Source organism: Mustela erminea, chromosome 6 (assembly GCF_009829155.1).
Source record: "Mustela erminea isolate mMusErm1 chromosome 6, mMusErm1.Pri, whole genome shotgun sequence".
Classification (NCBI taxonomy): Eukaryota; Metazoa; Chordata; class Mammalia; order Carnivora; family Mustelidae; genus Mustela; species Mustela erminea.
The window spans coordinates 103,867,240-103,884,053 of record NC_045619.1 but is presented as its reverse complement, the minus strand read 5'-3'; the positions used below and the strand labels follow the sequence as shown (position 1 = coordinate 103,884,053).

The 16,814-nt window shown below is 49.7% G+C and overlaps 1 protein-coding gene across 1 annotated transcript; it reads right to left on the bottom strand.

Moving 5' to 3' along the window:
* Positions 1 to 1,835: 1,835 nt before the first annotated feature.
* Positions 1,836 to 15,844, bottom strand: FGF6 (fibroblast growth factor 6). The gene is made up of 3 exons (XM_032349070.1): positions 15,275 to 15,844; positions 14,190 to 14,293; positions 1,836 to 4,459 (listed from the first exon to the last, which is right to left on the bottom strand). Exons 1-3 carry the CDS (start codon positions 15,618 to 15,620, stop codon positions 4,283 to 4,285), a joined length of 627 nt encoding a protein of 208 aa, XP_032204961.1. The 5' UTR covers positions 15,621 to 15,844; the 3' UTR covers positions 1,836 to 4,282.
* Positions 15,845 to 16,814: the final 970 nt, after the last annotated feature.

Below are 16,814 nucleotides of genomic sequence, written 5' to 3'. Positions count from 1 at the left end.
TTTCTGTTTCCCTTCGCCTTCCACCTTGACAGATGAGAAAGAATCAAGGTGAAAATCAACAACAACCCAGAGATTCGTTGTGAGTTTTAATAGGAGGGGCAGAGTTGGACAGTTTAGAGGAACGTATAAAAAGACCTTTTACTTTTTGCTGGAACATGATATGGTTTGTGCATAGCACATACATATTAAAAAATAGAAGCATCACATTTTACAAGCACATGACTGAACAAATTCTGGGTTTTTCTACTCATTTGACCCAAACTTGAGGACAGCTCCGCACTGGGACCCAGTCTGAGGTACTTATTGATTTATAGAAAGGGGAAAACCACATGAGGACACAGCTGTCTGAGTGCTGGAATTTCAGTAGTTCAATGAGGTATACAAACATGGTTCTGTGTTGGCTCTTGGCATGACGGACTAGATTTGGGATCTGTTTTGGGTGTAATCACTCCCTCCTTCCGTTCTAGGAAGAGGAAACATCAACTCAGGTGTGAGGACAGAATGGAGTTATTTCTATCTTCTCTCCTGGGCTTCTCCTAATCATTCTGGGAGGTAGCAGAATGAGTGGCCATTCCTGGCCAAGTGGAGAGGCAGGGGGCAAGATTTGAGAGACCCACTTCCTAGACACGAAAGTGGCAAGTGGCAGAGAGTCCCTCCTCAGTGACATCTGACCCAGAGCCTTTGGGGACAGAAAGTTACAGGCGCTTTCTAGCATCCATCCACGTGAAAAGCAGCAGAAGGGGATAGAGAGAAGAGAGAATAACCCCGTGTCTTAGGGGCCAGCGACTACTTTTGGTAGATATGTTTCTACCAGTGGCCGTGGCACATAATGGGCAAGGGCAGTGGACCTACAACTCTGGGAGGAAGGAGAACTACAGCTTGTGAACTTTCACACATCTTTCTCTCTTAGGATTCTTCAGAATGAGAACTTGAAGGCTCTGATGTCTAGGACAAGAAAGGGGCTCAGCACCATCATGAGAAGAATTCCAAACTTCCCAGCATGTGACAAAGTCAGGAGAGAATTTCGGGCCTGGGTTCCTGGCCTGAGAAAATCCTATATGTCTAAAAAGGAGAGAGTTTTGTAGCCTAGATCCGGAGAGAGGAGAAAATATTCTCTTTCCTGAGCCATAGAATGGGGTGCATATGCTGGATGTGTTGTGGGACGTGGCAGCAGAGGGGGAAGGGTAATGGTAGGGGATTACAACATTATATGCTGCCTTCCATGGGAGGTTCAAAGACGCATGGCAAGTAGGAACGGAAGGGGTATTAGAAGGAGCAAATGATGGAGCAATCACAATCAACAGTTTCAATGGGGCAGTTGGGATTTTTTTGTTTCCTCTGAGGTCCACCCATTGTCCTGAGGAGAGTGCAGACTCTACAGGGTGCTCTACCGGGTCCCCTATGGTTTTTGAGCTCACGTCTCCCCAGCTGAGAAGTTCATTCCAAGAATGTGCTCGTATGTTGCTCCTATTTTTTATAGTTTGCTCTTGAAGAAGGAATAAGGCAGCATCTGGGTTCTGGAGTCGCAAGTGTGCATGGAGCTGCCAGAGAAGGTTCAGGATAGGAGAGAAGCCAATGACTACAAAACTCTATAAACCAGGATCATAGCTCGGGATCTGGGAGAGAGATGACCTAAGTTGTTCGTAGTACATGGCAGCAGGAAGGTGAAGGTCATTCTTTCCCCTGCCTACATAATGTCTGCTACAGCCTCTTGGATCCAACGGGGCTGAGAGCTCAGTTTGGAGCTCGGTAGACATGGTGATCAGACACACCTGTGCACAGACACAGTTGCAGGGGAGAAGGGACTGAGCAGTCCTTTGCTGATCTTCCTTTGTTCCTGCCCGTTAACCCACTTCTATGGCCGGAGAGTGACTTGTAAGCCTAAACCACTTACAGATCGAAGAGAAAGCTCTTGGGAGAGAATGCCTCTGGATAGGAGACATTTTAAAGAGTCAATGCTGCATCACCACATCTAGGAATATATTCAGAATGTTCAACGACTGCTACAGCATAGGCTCCGGTACCAGTTAGGACATAGGCAATTCCTAACTTTGAAGCAATTCCAGTCATAGGCAATGGGTGTGCTGGTACCTCCGCATGGTGACTGGATAGCAAGCCTGCCTGGTCCCAGGCATGTCTTAGCTTCTCCTTCTCATTCCTAGCATGAGATATGGAAGTGGACTTTTGGAGGAACTCCTTGTCACTGTCTGAGCACTTTTATGAGCCTCCAGAAAGATGCAGACAAGGTCTAGCAGTCTGAGGCCTTGAGACTCTTTTGAGAAATGTATCCCCTCTCATGCCGAGTTGGCTCAGAGGTTTAGGAAGAAAGGAACTAACACTTTGGGACCTAACACTTTTCTGCACTCCCAGAGCCTTTCTGCACTCCCAGCACCTTCCATTGGGTATGGCTACATGCCTCGGGTTCTGAGTACATCAGTTTCTGATGTACCCTGTCAAAGAAACTAATCAATTACTCTGGACAAGATAATCAGCTTTGTCCTCTGCCTCCAAGCAGACCTGCCCTTTGAATATTCCAAATGGTCAAGATGGACCAGTTTTCTCCCCCTTCCAGTTGACCCAAGACCCCAGCTCCTGCCAGTTTCTTCCAAGGCGGGGTCATGTCTACTCTTGCTCCTGAGCTCTTACTCTATGTTCAATCTTTGCTCACCTTTGTGGGGCCTTTTCGTCCTCATCCAGCACATGTCCTCCCTGATGTGTGCCAGACAGAGAGGTAGCCTGTAGGATGCCTCTGCTGAGTAGCCAACCTCCATGTCCAGCTCATAGTCACTCAGCTCAGATCTATCTATAGATGGTCGCATCTGCAAATAGAGAGGTATGTTGAAGGCGAAGGCATTTGCAGCAGATGGGGGGTTGTCTTCCAGGCAGGGGGCCCCTAAGAGTAGCGGAGGGTGTCAGGTCATTCTGTAACTTGATGGTTCACGTATGCCAAAAATATTTGCACTCTGATATGGCTCTCTGTGGTTTCAGATTTAGGAACATTCCAATCGTTCAGGAATCTGAAGGCTCCAGGCAGACAACATTTATAGTCACTTGGGGGGAACCTCTGCTTTAAATACTCTCAAAGGACAGGAGGCAAGAAGGCATTGTACAGCAAGGAGCTGTTACAGCTTGGCTGCTTGAGTTCATAGGACTATCACTCTTCTCTTACTGTAGGGGGAGCAGAGGGGGCAAACTCTGGAGGTCATGGTGCCCATTCTACTGCATCCAGCCACCAGTGTGAATGCGAGATGGACGACCAAGAAGGAAGTGAGAGTATCAGATGAGGACTTGGGTGAGTTTCCCGGACGTAGCTGGAGAGGAATCATCATCTGCAGTCCAAGCCTCTCTACTTCCTTCATGCCCTATTTTGTACCCCCTCACCCCTCGCCAAAGAGGTTGCCATTATTAGGATCCTTGTCATCTGAGGTTAAAATAAGACCCAGTTCAAAGTGAGGAAAAGTTATGGGCAGGGAGCCTGGCCCTGTCTTGTTCTTGGAGTCACACACAGCACTGAATCCTCCAGGCCGAATGGCACTCCGCAGGACATCCAGTCCCTTCCGCCGCTTCCAGCAGGCCTTCCCCAGCTGCTCGAGACACAGCTCTACCCCATTTCTGCAAGAAGAGGATCCCTTCTCCCCCAGCTTCCCTGTCAGGGCAGCCCAGTGTCCCCGGAGCCCTCATAGGCAGGAAGTTTGGAGCCTGCCCACTTTCTTTCTGGTTTGCAGATAAACCCTCTCTCCCTTCCATCCCGCCCTCCATGCTTAGAGGACAGCTGCTCCCACTGCCTGCGCACGCCATGCGTGCATGCGAGTGGCCTCTGAATGGAAGGATGATTGGGAAGTGGCACAATGAGAGTCCACATCAATCTTGCTGGTTTGACGGGAGACATTCTTGCAGGCAGATTCCTGCTGCAGTGATCCTGGGAGAAAGAAACCCGACACTCTGCCACGCCTTTGCTCAGACTGTCTATACAACGGTGTGTGGTTATACACCAACACATGCACATGCTGCCACGCTGGCCTTTCCCCGTGCACATGGTCACATGCCCCGTGTAGCTTCTTCCCTCACTTGAGTTCAGAGCATATATCCATCGCCATTCTAGGAGGTTGGTTGCAAGCCCTTTCTTGGGTTGGTTACATACCACAGGGTCTGGTATGGCTTCTCCCCAAGCCCAAGAGAAGCCTGACTCAGGAGTCGTGGGGGGCAAGGGGGATTGTTCATTTGTGCAAAATTCTGATACAAAAGATGTTGCTTTCAATCTGAGAGCCTCCTTTCCGGGTCCTTATATCCTGGGAAGGAAGTGAGTGACAGTCATGATGGGGGACACCTTGCTGCCCCGCTTCACCCGTCCGTATTTGCTCAGTGCGATGTAGGTCCCTCTGTACAGGTCTGACTCGTAGGCATTGTAATTGTTGGGCAGGAGGGTTTCTCTGAACTTGCATTCCTCTTGGAAGCTGGGCTGCCAAAGAAATGGGCAAACAGCAGAGGCTCAGTTACAAATGAGGTGTAACGGGCCCCCTACCGGGTGTACCTCCCCTCCTCTCTGTCAGACAACCAGCAGGGATTCTGAGCCATCCTAGGTGAACTGGGTCATGGAAGGTCAGAAAGGAAGAGACTTCTGAGCTGTTGGGTCCTTCTCACGTTCCCTCCTTTAGGATGAAGAAACCAAGGTCCAGGGACATCAATGGTCTGGATCACAGGGGGTGGGTCTCCTGACCCTCAATTTAAGGGCGCTCTCCTCTTAGCACCTCGCTGATAATTTATTCCATTCAGAAAAGGACACAACAGGCTGTTTTCTCATGTCCACTGTGAGAGGTGGTCTCATGGAGCAGGACTGGGAGCCTGGGCTCCACTTAGTAACTTCCCTGCTTTCTAGCTGTGTGATCTCGGGCAGGATCTCCCTCTCAGCCTTTGTTCCCTTTCCTGCAAGCTGTGTCCTTGGTGGGCAGGTCTTTTCCAATGCTGCCTGTTGACTATGTTAACCATTTCTTCTTTCCCCTGGTGTCCACTCACTCTGTCTATTCCAGCTTATGCCCTAGGTTTGCAACCCCTTAAAGAGGTTCATTCTTGGTTTTGACTTTGAGCCCAGAAGAGGCCCGGTGCCCCCTAGACATTCATGGCAAGTCTGGGAACAGAAATGGTGAGGAGCAGCCATTTTTATGGGGAAGAGAACCTGGTTGCCTCTGTGGCAGGTGGTGCCGTGGAGTCTGGAGCCAGTGATAAATCAGCCCCTTCAGTGCTAATTTGGTAGAGAAGCGTGTGTGGACCATCTGTTCAGAAAATGAAGGCTGAACTTCCTGTCACACATCAACAAGTTCATTCCCGCTATCACCCATGTCCTCCTTTATTCCTAGAAAAGAGGGCCCTTCCTCCCCAGGCCTTTGGGCCCACTGCTGAGGGAGGCTGGGGACATTTCTGTGCATTGGACAGGGAACGGCTCTGTGGGCTCTAGAGGAAGAAAGAGCAAGATAAGAGCCAGGAGATCTGAGATCCTGTCTCGAAAGAAGTACAGAATGAAACAAAAAGAGAGAGGTGGGATGTAATTTCTGACTCCTTCCTGCTGACTGAGGCCATCGGCTATAAAAAGCCCACTCAATGGCCTGCCGGCTGTGCCAGAGGTGTCATCTGACCTTCTCTGAAGGAATCGTACTGTGAGCACCCTGGGCTGGTGGAGGCGGGGGATGGACCAGAGCCTCTTCCTGTTATGAAGGGAGGGTGATGAGCTAGCTCACTGGGCTCCCAGACCCCTCCCCCACCGCACCCCGCCCTCCCCGCTTTGGGCACCTGCACCTCTCAGGCAGCACATACAGGAGTGTGTGATCCCCAGGGACAGCTTCTTCCATCCCAATAGACTCCAAGTAGCCCAAGACAAGGACTGTCTTGTCAGGTACGTGACGCTGAATGGACCCTGATTTAACAGGGGCAACAGCAAGGCAGGTGCATACCCCTCCCCCTCCGACTCCATGGCTGGCTCCTTCAATGCAGCGTGAGAGTGAGCTAGGAGCCCTGCAGTGTGAGGAGGGAAGGGCACACTCCCCTCCTGCCCTTTGTCCCTTTCTCCTTTCCCCCATTTATCGTTTAAAAGGCACTTCCACAAGTGCTAATTTACCTGGGATGAATATGAAAGCTTCAGCCAGCCACACCAGCTGACTTCCTAGCAGCACAGATAGCCTTGTTATGGATGGTCAGTAAGTATTTGTGGAAGGACGGTCCCAAAGGCAGAGAGAATAAACTAATCAGAGTAGATAAAAAGCATAGGTGTACACTGGTTTGAGGGTACGTCGAGGATGATTTACCTCTTAATTAGCTCTGTGAACAGGGACACATGGTTTAACCTTTCCTCCTCTGACCTAACCTCAGCTCTCTCATCTCTACATTGGGGGACAGTAAGAATGATTATGCCATAGAACTGGCGTGAGCATGAATTGAAATAACATACAGCAAGTCGTTGTTATAACACCTGGCATGTAGTGAAGAAGAAAATATTGTTATTATTATAACTCTTCTCTATCACAAACTACTTTACATTAAAAGCCCTGAAAGCCTGTCTGAACCTGGATTGCCCTTCCTGCAAAACCTGCTGTGGTTATGACACATTTTTGGTTTTAAGCTCCGCAGTTATGGACTGAATGACTTCGAGACCTTGAGCTTGTATGAGAAGAGCACAGAACTAGGGTACACAGAGGCTGATGCTCCAGCACTGCTCTTTGGGGCCTCTCTGGACTGTGGTTTCTTTACCTGTGCATGGGGTGTAGGGTCAGCCACAGGAGCTAAGATTGTTGGTGAGCAAAGCTCTGAAGCAACAACGCTGGGAGAAAGTACGCTCAAAATTGATTATAAATTTAACTGAGAAATAAAACTACACCGATTAAAAGTCTGGTGCATGGGCACCTGGGTGGCTTAGTCAATTAAGCTTTGGACTGTCCATTTCGGCTCAGGTCATGATCTCAGGGTCCTGGGATTGAGCCCCATGTGGGGCTCTGCGCTGAGCATGCCGCCTGCTTGGGATTTTCTCTTTCGCTCCTTCTCTCTCTGCCACTGCACACCTGCCCGCACGCACATGTACATCACGTATTCTTTCTCTCTTTCTAAAAAGAAAAACAGGTCTGGTGCAGATCGATGAACAAAATAGAGTCCAGAAGCAGAAGTAGATCCAAATATATGTCAATATAAAATAAAAATGGATCTGAAATTTATATAAAATAAAAGCATTTCAAATCACTAGCGAGAAGATGGGGTTGGAACAACTGGATAATATCTAATAATAATAATAGTAATAAAGTTTGACTTGTTATTTCATTCCTTACGTTACAATAAATTCTACAACTAGCAAAGATCTAAATGTGAAAATGAGAACCTTAAAAGTCCAGAAAAAATTTGTTTCAATAATCTTGAGTCGGGAAGCTCTTTTTGAGCAGGACACTGAAAACTAGACACCATAAAAAAAGCAAAACCAATAAATTTGACTTCTGCCTGGAAAAAAAAATTGCCTCAAAACAAAAATATAAATAGCAAACTCAGTTAAAAAATAGTTGCATAAGAAAATAGTTGCCATGTCGGAGCGCCTGGGTGGCTCAGGAAGTTGAGCTTCCAACTCTTGCTCAGGTTTTGATCTCAGGGTCGCAAGTTCATGCTGGGCTCCATGCCAGGTGTGGAGCCTACTTAAAATAAATAAATAAATAACAAAAACCCAATAAAATGAAAATAAAAAATAAAAAAATAGTTGCATGTGTATGTGTCAGAGAGTACAATTTTGTTACTATATGCAGAACCCTTAACTGAGAACTGTTTATGAACAGACCATTCACAGAAAAGGAAATACAATTATCATTTGAACATGAGAAAATATACCTAATAAGAGAAATCTAAGTCATAATGGTGAGACATTTTTTAATTGTTTGATTAATAGAAGTCAGGTGTTTGATAATATTCTTTCTTTTTTAGAGAGAGAGATAACATGGGAGCAAGCTGGGGAGGGGCAGAGGGAGAAGGAGAAGGAGAGAGAATGTCAAGCCGTCTCCACGCTAAGCTTGGAGCCTAACTCAGGTCTCCATCTCGACACCCCGAGACCATGACCCAAGCCAAAATCAAGAGCCTTGACGCTTAACTGACTGAGCCACCCAGGTGCCCCTTGATAATATTCTTCTCTTGGTGAGAGCACGAAGACTAGGAATTCTCATTTAATGTCTCTGGGTGTCTGTATTGTAATGAGCTCTATACAGAGCAATTGGACAATATCTTCCAGAATGAAAAAGGACTACTAATTCTTCTTCTAGGAATTATCTTACTGGCACACTCCTACACATGTACAAGAGTTACTCGCTGCAACATTTTCTGTAATAGTAAAAGACCAAAAACCACAAAGTGTTTATTAGGAGGGAAGAAGTTCAGTTCTGGCAGAGTCCTACAATTGAATACTGTGAGCCATGAAACATACGGAACCTCCATGTGCATGAACTTGAAATGGTCTCAAAGCCATACTGGTAAGTGAAGAGGCAAGCTTCGAAATGGTGTGTAGTGTGCTCTTATCCGTGTGAGTTTATAAGGTAACAGTGAGGGCACACTCACAGGGACACAGGTTCTTCCTGGAGCAACACACAAGGCTGGGTAGTGCCTTTCACTGGGGAGGTAGATACTAGTGGCTTCAAACGACAGTGAGAAAGGGACTAAATTTCCATGGCATGTTCTTTTGTACCTTCTCCCTCCATCCCCTGCCCCACCGTGTTCATATATTACCTAGTCATGTAAGTAGATTGTTTAAAGCAGGAAAGGAGTTCAGGATAGGAGATGGGCCAGGAAACAGAGCCAAGAAAACATTTCTATCAGAAACTGGTGGTCCCTCCGCCCTTGTCCGGTTCAGCCCCTGCCACCCACTACTTTCCCCTCTGTTGTAACTTAGATATCCCTGGAGAGTACCCCACCGTCAGTTTCCAGGAGAATGAATTTCTGATCTGGATGGTGCTTACGGGACAGATTTCGAGTGTGGTTTGCAAACTCGAGAGAGGAAACCAAACCCTGGTGCCAGCGTGCGGAGAGGAGAGAAAGGGAAAGGGGAGGGACAGAGTGGTTCAGGCAGGAAACTCTGGAACCTTCTGCCCGTATCCTCCATTCTAGAATGTGTGGATTAAGAATCCAGTCTTTCCTAGCATCTGGGGCTCCTGAAACATTGTTAAATATGCACAATGGCGCTTATTCGCACTGTGCTTTGTGCTCTGCTCATCCAATTTGAGGGATTACTCAAATTTTCTCTCCTTTCACAAAAATGTTTTCCTACTTTCGTTTGGTTCTTTTTCTCTAGCCTTGCTCAGATTCCCAGCCTTCCCCAGAACTGCGTACAAATCTACAGTGAAACATGAAGTTTGCTTTCGGAGCCTTCTCTTTCCCTTGCCTGTCCTTTTCTGCACCCCTCCACCCGTCCTTAGGGTTCAGACGGCAGGAAAACAAGACCATTTCCCTGAACTCTTTGAAGCAGCGGATTTTCCCACTGTCCTGCCTGATGCTCAGTGTGGTATCCAGACCCAGCCCCTTAATCCGTGCCTCTGGCATCCTGAGCCCCCGGGTCTCGTGGCCTGGGAGTGCTGGCTGCTCGGCTCTGGTGAGAAAAGCACTTGTGCCAAGTGAACGCCGTGTTAAGAAAAGGAGCTACCATATATGATTACTCGAACAAATCAAAATAATTCCACCAGATCACATTTCCTGGGCCGGGCGGGCCTCAGGCCCCACCAGGACAACGTCTTAAATTCCATGTAGGTCTAATGAGGAACCAAAACTCCAAAGAGATCAGCTCTCACAAGAAGAAGGGCATTTTGGAGAGGGATTTTGCAGAGGGCTGTTTCAGTGTGTCACCTCTGGCAAAAATGCCCCTTACAGTCTGGGGTGGAGGAAACAACCATCATTTGTCTTCAAACAGAGCTAAGTCACCTGGACTGCTGGGGGTGGGTGCTTGTCTTTAAAGTTCTTCCTCCCAGGGCTGCCTTGGCCACCTGCCCCTCTTACTCTGGTTGTGTGTGTGCCTGGGAAGGGTTGGGGGAAGACGTATTTAAGGAGGTGGGGAGTGAGGAGAAAAAAAAAAAAAGGCTCTTTTTTCTAAGACCCTTTCTTCTGCAGCCCCTGACTGTTTCTTTACCTGTCTTTAGTAGAAATGGAGAAATACCATCTCCAAGCCCTGAAGAGGTCTGTCTATTGCACCTGCCTTTTTTTGGTAACACACAATTGCATTGTCAATTTACAGTGTTTGAAAGGTTTTCAGCAGGCACATCATTCTCTAATTCTGGTGTAGACTTCTTTTTTTTTAAGATTTTATTTATTTATTTGACAGAGTGAGAGATCATAAGTAGGCAGAGAGGCAGGCAGAGAGAGAGGGGGAAGCAGGCTCCCTGCTGAGCGGAGAGCCTGATGTGGGGCTCAATCCCAGGACCCTGAGATCATGACCTGAGCTGAAGACAGAGGCTTAACCTACTGAGCCACCCAGGTGCCCTTTGGTGTAGCCTTTTGTAGCAGGCAGGCGGTGAGCTGGGGAAAGTTGTCTGCAGGGCTCTGAGGTCTCAGCCCCTAGTCCTTCCCCTGGAGCCAACACGTTTTCAGGAATCTGTTCTCTGAGCTTTGCTGCTGAGTCCTCCCCTGTCCCGAAGTAATGCCCGAGAGAATAATCAAAGGCCTTGATGGATGAAACAAACAGCGTGTTTTGCACGCTGTCATACTACTACTGATGAGAAGGGTATAGATAGCTCTAATTAGTAAAACTAAAATCGCTTCAAAGCATAACTCAGTTCGTACTAGCTTGTTGTCTGTGTACATTTTTCTTGGCCAAAGGATTCTCATAGAACATTGTCAGGTGGAGATCTTTGATTTTTCTCAATTTTACTTTTAAAAGGATGAAGGCGATTGGAATTCACTGATTTCTGCCTCTGGCTACACTCAGAGAGCAGAGGTCCAGGCCCAGAGAAGGTCAGTGATTTTGCCCCAGATGAGAGAGTAGTGGAAGGCAGGTGGGACAGGGGCTAGGACTTGGGTCCCAGTCTCCTGTCGGTGTGCTTCCGCTGTGGGCTTCCCGTCCATGACCTGCAGAGCCCGGAGGCGGGTCCACGCACAGCCCTGACTGGACGTGAGACCTTGGAAACCTTGCAAAGTCCTGTCTGTAAAGGGAGGATAAAGATCACACACACCTCCCGGGGCTGCTGGGGGCGGCAGGGTGCCCGACAAACACTAGGTGCTCAATATGGGATGGTTATTATCTAAGAAGAGCGAGGCCGCCCTGAAGCTGTGTACCCCACTTTCCTAGAGGTGAAGCAGGTAAGAGGCCACTTTTCCTGGGCAGCTTTTCAGGGCTCTTATTCTCTGACCATGAGCTGTCCCGTGTCCCCAACCCCAGCACAGGTCCCCTCCCCCCAAGAGAAATCTCATTTAGCTGCAGGCTGTAGCAGCTGAGCCAGGGGAGCTGAGGCAGCTCTAGGGGCTTAAGGGAAATAGTGTGAATGAAATCATCACCCAGCGGGAGTCTTCCTGGCTCCGGGGATCAGTTGGCAATTGTTTTTTTAGACTGTGATAACAGGCCCCTGAGGGGCAGCAGGAGGGGGTAGAGGTGCTTCAGCCCATCAGTTGCCCAGGCCTCTGGCACAGTTTGGCCAGACACCCTCTTCCAGGCCCACTCTCTGTACCCTGCCCTGGGCTCCAGGGGGGGCCGAGCTCCCACCTCGGACAAGGTGTTCCTGGACCCAATGTTCCTGGGAAATGGGAGAGGGGTTGAGTGTGCAGAGTGAATGGGTCTTTCCTCAGGACAGCACCCCCCCCCCAACTTTCCCTGGACTTGTTCACTTAGTGAACCCTCCAGCTAATGGGCCCACTTGACCCCCTTTGAAGTCATGGGCCCTGGTGGCTGGGGCAGATGTGTCTCCTACATCAGGAATCAGCCCACTTTCAGGCATGGCTCCTTCCCTTTTGCTACTCAATGCTTTACCCCTTTGCAGTGATATCTAAATGTTTTCTTTCCACCATCCCTTTCCTTTCCTTTCCTTTCATCTTTCTTCCAGATGTGGGGCTTGAACTCACGACCCTGAGATCAAAACCTGAGCTGCGATCAAGAGTTGGACGTTTAAGTGGCTAAGCCACCCAGGTGCCCCTGCAGTACTTTCTCTGACTATGATTAAAGCTCTGAGTTTGGAATCTCATGCAGGTTCTCTTGCCAGGGCCCCACATTTCAAGGGGGATGTGGATAAATGCTCCTGTATTTATGCCCTTTCCCTGCTCAGAGTTGAGCCTCCCTCTGGGTAAGGAGAAAGCAATACTAGAGAAGGGCTTCTGTCATCTGGGTTTCCTTCCCGGAGATCTACCTGCTAAATGGTCCCCTACAGACAGTGTCACAGCCAACAACCTCCATTCCTGGCTTTCCAGTCAGTGGGATCCCAGGTACTGTGCAGGCTGGTGAGAAGGGGCTTTTGGAGATGACTCATTCCACAGGAAGGGGCCCTGCTGCACCCACACCTATGTTGGTCCCAGGCAGCCTTTGCCCTTCTCCATCACCTTTGTGCAGACAGGTGTCTGAGAAAAAGAGTGGGAATTCCAAGGCTCATGCTAGGTTTCTACTGCCCAACCTTCCAAAGGCCATGTAGCCTGGTAGTCCTCACACCTTTCTGTGCCTCAGAAATACCAAAGAAGCTTCAAAAACAACAAACAAACCGATATCCAGGCCCCCACCCCAGCTCTGCTGGATAAGAATCTCTGATAGAGGTCCCTGACATCTATCTGCACTTTGAACACCAAGATGCCGTGGATGCAAAAGGTCTTACCTGCCTCACCTCTAGGAAAGTGGGGTGCACAGCCTCCGAGCGGGGTGCCTCGCCCTCCTTAGATAATGTAATAGCCACCCCATATTGAGCACCTAGTGTTTGTCGGGCACCCTGCGGAGGGCTTTCCAAGCATTATCCCCCCGCAGCCCTGGGAGGTGTGTGTGATCTTTATCTTCCCTTTACAGGCAGGACTTTCCAAGGTTTCCAAGGTCTCATGTCCAGTCAGGGCTGCGAGTGGACCCACCTCTGGGCTCTGCAGGTAATGCGTGTCACACCTGCAGCAGAAGGGCCTGTGGTATAGAGACTGGGGCCCGAGTTCTGGTTCCTGGTGCCACCTACCCTCCAGCTCTTCCCCTTACTCCAGACACCCACTTTTAATCCATGCCTTGTCTCCATGCAAACCGACCCAGACTTAGAGTCAGCACTAAAGATCACACAGAAGAGGCCACCTGAGCACCCCCTTTGGGTGGGTAGGGAGCAGACCCCCTCTGTAGGGATAGCTTCCCCAGAACCCGGCACCAACCCCAGCTCTCTCTGCTCACTTCCTGATGCTCAGTCTGTCTCCAAGGAGAGGTAGAACAGCACTCCAAGCCCTTCTCATAAATAACTCTGGTATTCCTTGACAATTGCTCAGAGGTCTACCTTTTTAGCTTTCTTATTTCTGTCAAAAGAACTCCCAGTTTCAACTTCATAGGCATGTTTTCCCAGCCCATATTTTGGAATAAGCTGAATCACGAGAGGAGAGCCCCAGGGCCCAGGAGGTCAAAGACAGCAGAGATTTAGGTATATATGCTTAGAAGTTGGCTTGGTTCATCAAAGGACTAGCATTTGCCCTCCCAGGGGTGATCTGTGATGGGGAGGGGACTAGCGGTGGGGTGTCAGCCCAGAGGGTGGGCTGAGTATGTTTCTCTAGCCTCTGGGATCAGGGGTCAGAGGACTTAAAACCTTAAAGTAAAATCTCACACCCTGATGAAGGTGTGCTGGACCATAGGTGGGGGTACCTCTCAGAGGGGAGTTCTTGCGGAACAGCACCCCAGAGCCTTGCTTCTCTGGGCCCCTCCAGCTCAGGGGATCAAACCCAACCATAAGCCCGGATGACAGCTTTATGTCGGCGTCCAGCTCTCCTTCAGAACCAGTAGCCTCCTGAGCCATGATTCCTATTTAATTACAACAATGGAAGGGTCAGGAGAAACATGGCCCAGAGCAGATGCGAATTAACTGTGAAGCAAGCGAGGTATGACTTCCGGGCGGGTTACTGGTACGGGCCCCTCCTTCTTGTTCTAGACAGATAGGCACTTCTCTACTCAAAGCTTTTCTAGCATTTTCTTCAGCTGTGTAAGCTGCAGCCCTCACAGCTGGAGGTTGCTCCCTTAAGCTGGAGCTCCCCCGGCCCGATAGACTCACCGTTGTGTATAATCTCCCTTTACTGTTCATGGCAATGAAGAGGGCACTTTTCACTCCAAAGAGACTCACCACACCCCGCTCCACTGTGGAAATCTCCAGCAGGCCTGACAAAGAAAGGGGGGGGCACGTTACCCAAGGCTTGTGTGGAGCAGCATGGGATATCAAACTAGAGGTGATGCCACAAGGACATCTAAGCCCGTCCCCGGCTCCTAGAAAGCTAGACCCTGTATCCCTGATCTCACTTTGGACTCGGCCAGTCCTGCCACTATACTGTCAAAGATCCAGCTCCACAAGGGCGGGGGCGGGGGGGGGTGCGGAGGATGCTGGTGGTTCTGACACCAGATCCAAGGCTTACAACCTAGCTACGTAAGATTAGCTTTCTGACTTAATCACATGAGGTCCTGGCCCGGGGTAGAAAAATGAATGCTGATGAGTTTTTTCATAAAGTTGATTCTCCACATGTTTCACCAAATCTCAGCTCATCTCAACTTGCAAACACTGCAGCCACACAGAGGCTGACGGCTTAACTGGATTCTGCAGCTCCTGTCCCCTCTTGGTCGGGCCAGTCTATCTATGCAGCAATCCTAGGACAAGGAGCCTGAGGACAGAGAAGGCAGGTTGGACTATAAAAGAAAGATGTACTTGAGCAGGAAATTTTGCAAATCACTTGCCTTTCCTTCTCAAAGAGGGAAGCTAAGTAAAAATCAGCTTGAGTCTAACCTGGTCCCAGTCCCCTCATTTATTCTCTCCACCCATGCCTTATGGCTTCCCTGCTGATGGTTTCTGGTGGTCGTCCAGGGCCATATAGATGTGCCTATAATGCTGAAGTAATTAGTGCCACTGGGGCCCCATGGGGTGATGGCAAAGGACACCAGAATGCTCAGACCTCAGCATATCAAGCGAGCAACCAGGCACGGTCCAAGTGAGTCTAGGGGAGGCGGCAATCCCGTGAGCATCCAAGCAGGGAGTAACACTTCTCTCCCTTTTGCAACAAGACCCCATGCACCAGAGCAAGTCCCCGTTGTCTTTTAGCCCTGCTTGAGCCCAAGACCCCCGCTTCCCGACTGGCCATAGCTGGCACTCACTGTAGGGGTTCTCCTCGTGGGTCCCGCTGATCCGGCCGTCGGGGGGCACCTGGAGGTGAAAGCCGATGCCCACGTTGCAGTAGAGTCTCCTCTGCCGCTTGATCCCCACCAAATAGCCACTCTCCCAATTCACCCCAGCAATCTCTCCAGCTAGCCCAGCTCGAGACCTTGACAGCAGGGTGCCCCAGCCCCTGGAGTCCAGCAGCGTGCTGTTGGCGCGGGTGCCTGCAGGCGAGGGCACCACCATGCCCACTAGGACGCCTAGGAAGACGAGAGCCCGCAGCGTGCCCTGAAGACGTCCTGCTCCCCGGGACATAGTGATGAACAGCCTCTGTCCCAGGGCCATCCACCTTGCCTCTCAGGCACGTGGTCAGAATTAATGGCCCTAAAAATACCGCCCTTCTTGTTTTTCTCCCCTCAGCATGGCGGCAGGGGCTTATTTTTGGAAGGCAGATGAAGGCTGCTGACATGAAACCAAAGCCTGCTTTGGGCACTCGGGTTGGGAGCAGAGGGACCCAGGCTGAGCCGAGGCTGGTAGGGACCATGGCTTGGGGACGGCGTCTAGCTCGCCCGCTTGCTCCGTCCCGAGTTGATTATATTTGATTTGACCTATCTTTATAGTTCAGCAGACTGTCCCTCCCCTCCACCCATCATCACCCTGACGTCAACTGTCCCAGCTCACTTATCCAGGGCTGTAACATTAACCTGCTCCTGGGCCTGGCTGGCTCCCCAGACCCCCATCACCCTCCCCACACCCCAGGGATTCTGGGAGCCACTGTCATTCCAGCTATGAGGCAGGAATGAAGTGAGCAGGGAGCATCTCTGAGGGAGGGAGGATTTGGCTGGGGGCCCAGGGGAGACGGAGGCAAGAGGCCACCCAGAACCCAAACTGGGCAAAAGTTCTTGGCCTGGCAGTACCGCTGACTTCCTTATTTAGAGGGCAAAGGGTAAAGACGGTGATAGGGAAAGCTTGGCGGCAGGTGATGACCGTGGCCTTTGAGCTACACTAGAGACTTTTTCATGGAAAGAGCTCATGGTAACGCATGCCAAGGTAAGCTTTGGGGGACACCGAAAGACCAAGCCCTTTTAACAGGAGAGAACAGAGATTTGGTGGTGGAGTGTGGGGAAGTGGTCAAAGGAGCTTTAGGATTGTCGAGGAAGAGAGAGCTAGGGTCAAACTTCTTCTGGCCATGGCCTTCACCCAACCAATGAGGTAGAAGTTGTGCTGGTCCTTGACAGAGTCCTCTGGCCATTTTCCTACTTGGGTTCATCCTTGGCATCTGACTCATAGCATTCCCATTTTATAAGAAGCTAAGGTGTAGAAAACCTAAGTGACTGTCCTGAGTTACCATAGCTAACAACTGGCCAGAATCCAAAGCCTGTGCTTTTAACCCCTCACAGAATTGTCTGTAGTAGAAGTTAGATGACCAGACTGGCCCACCACAGAGTCTACTGAGCTCATTCAAAGCTAAAAGTACATCATAGAATTATTTCAATAGCACAAATGATTGACTTCCACACACAGACTGGAGGTTATGGG

Excerpts from the sequence above, each read along its gene's own strand:
- FGF6 (XM_032349070.1), bottom strand. The coding sequence starts at position 15,620 with ATGGCCCTGGGACAGAGGCTGTTCATCACTATGTCCCGGGGAGCAGGA. Across the intron at positions 14,294-15,274 it reads CCACGAGGAGAACCCCTACA|GCCTGCTGGAGATTTCCACA; the intron begins GTGAGTGCCAGC and ends TTTCTTTGTCAG. Across the intron at positions 4,460-14,189 it reads AAGGGAGATTATACACAACG|CCCAGCTTCCAAGAGGAATG; the intron begins GTGAGTCTATCG and ends TTTCTTTGGCAG.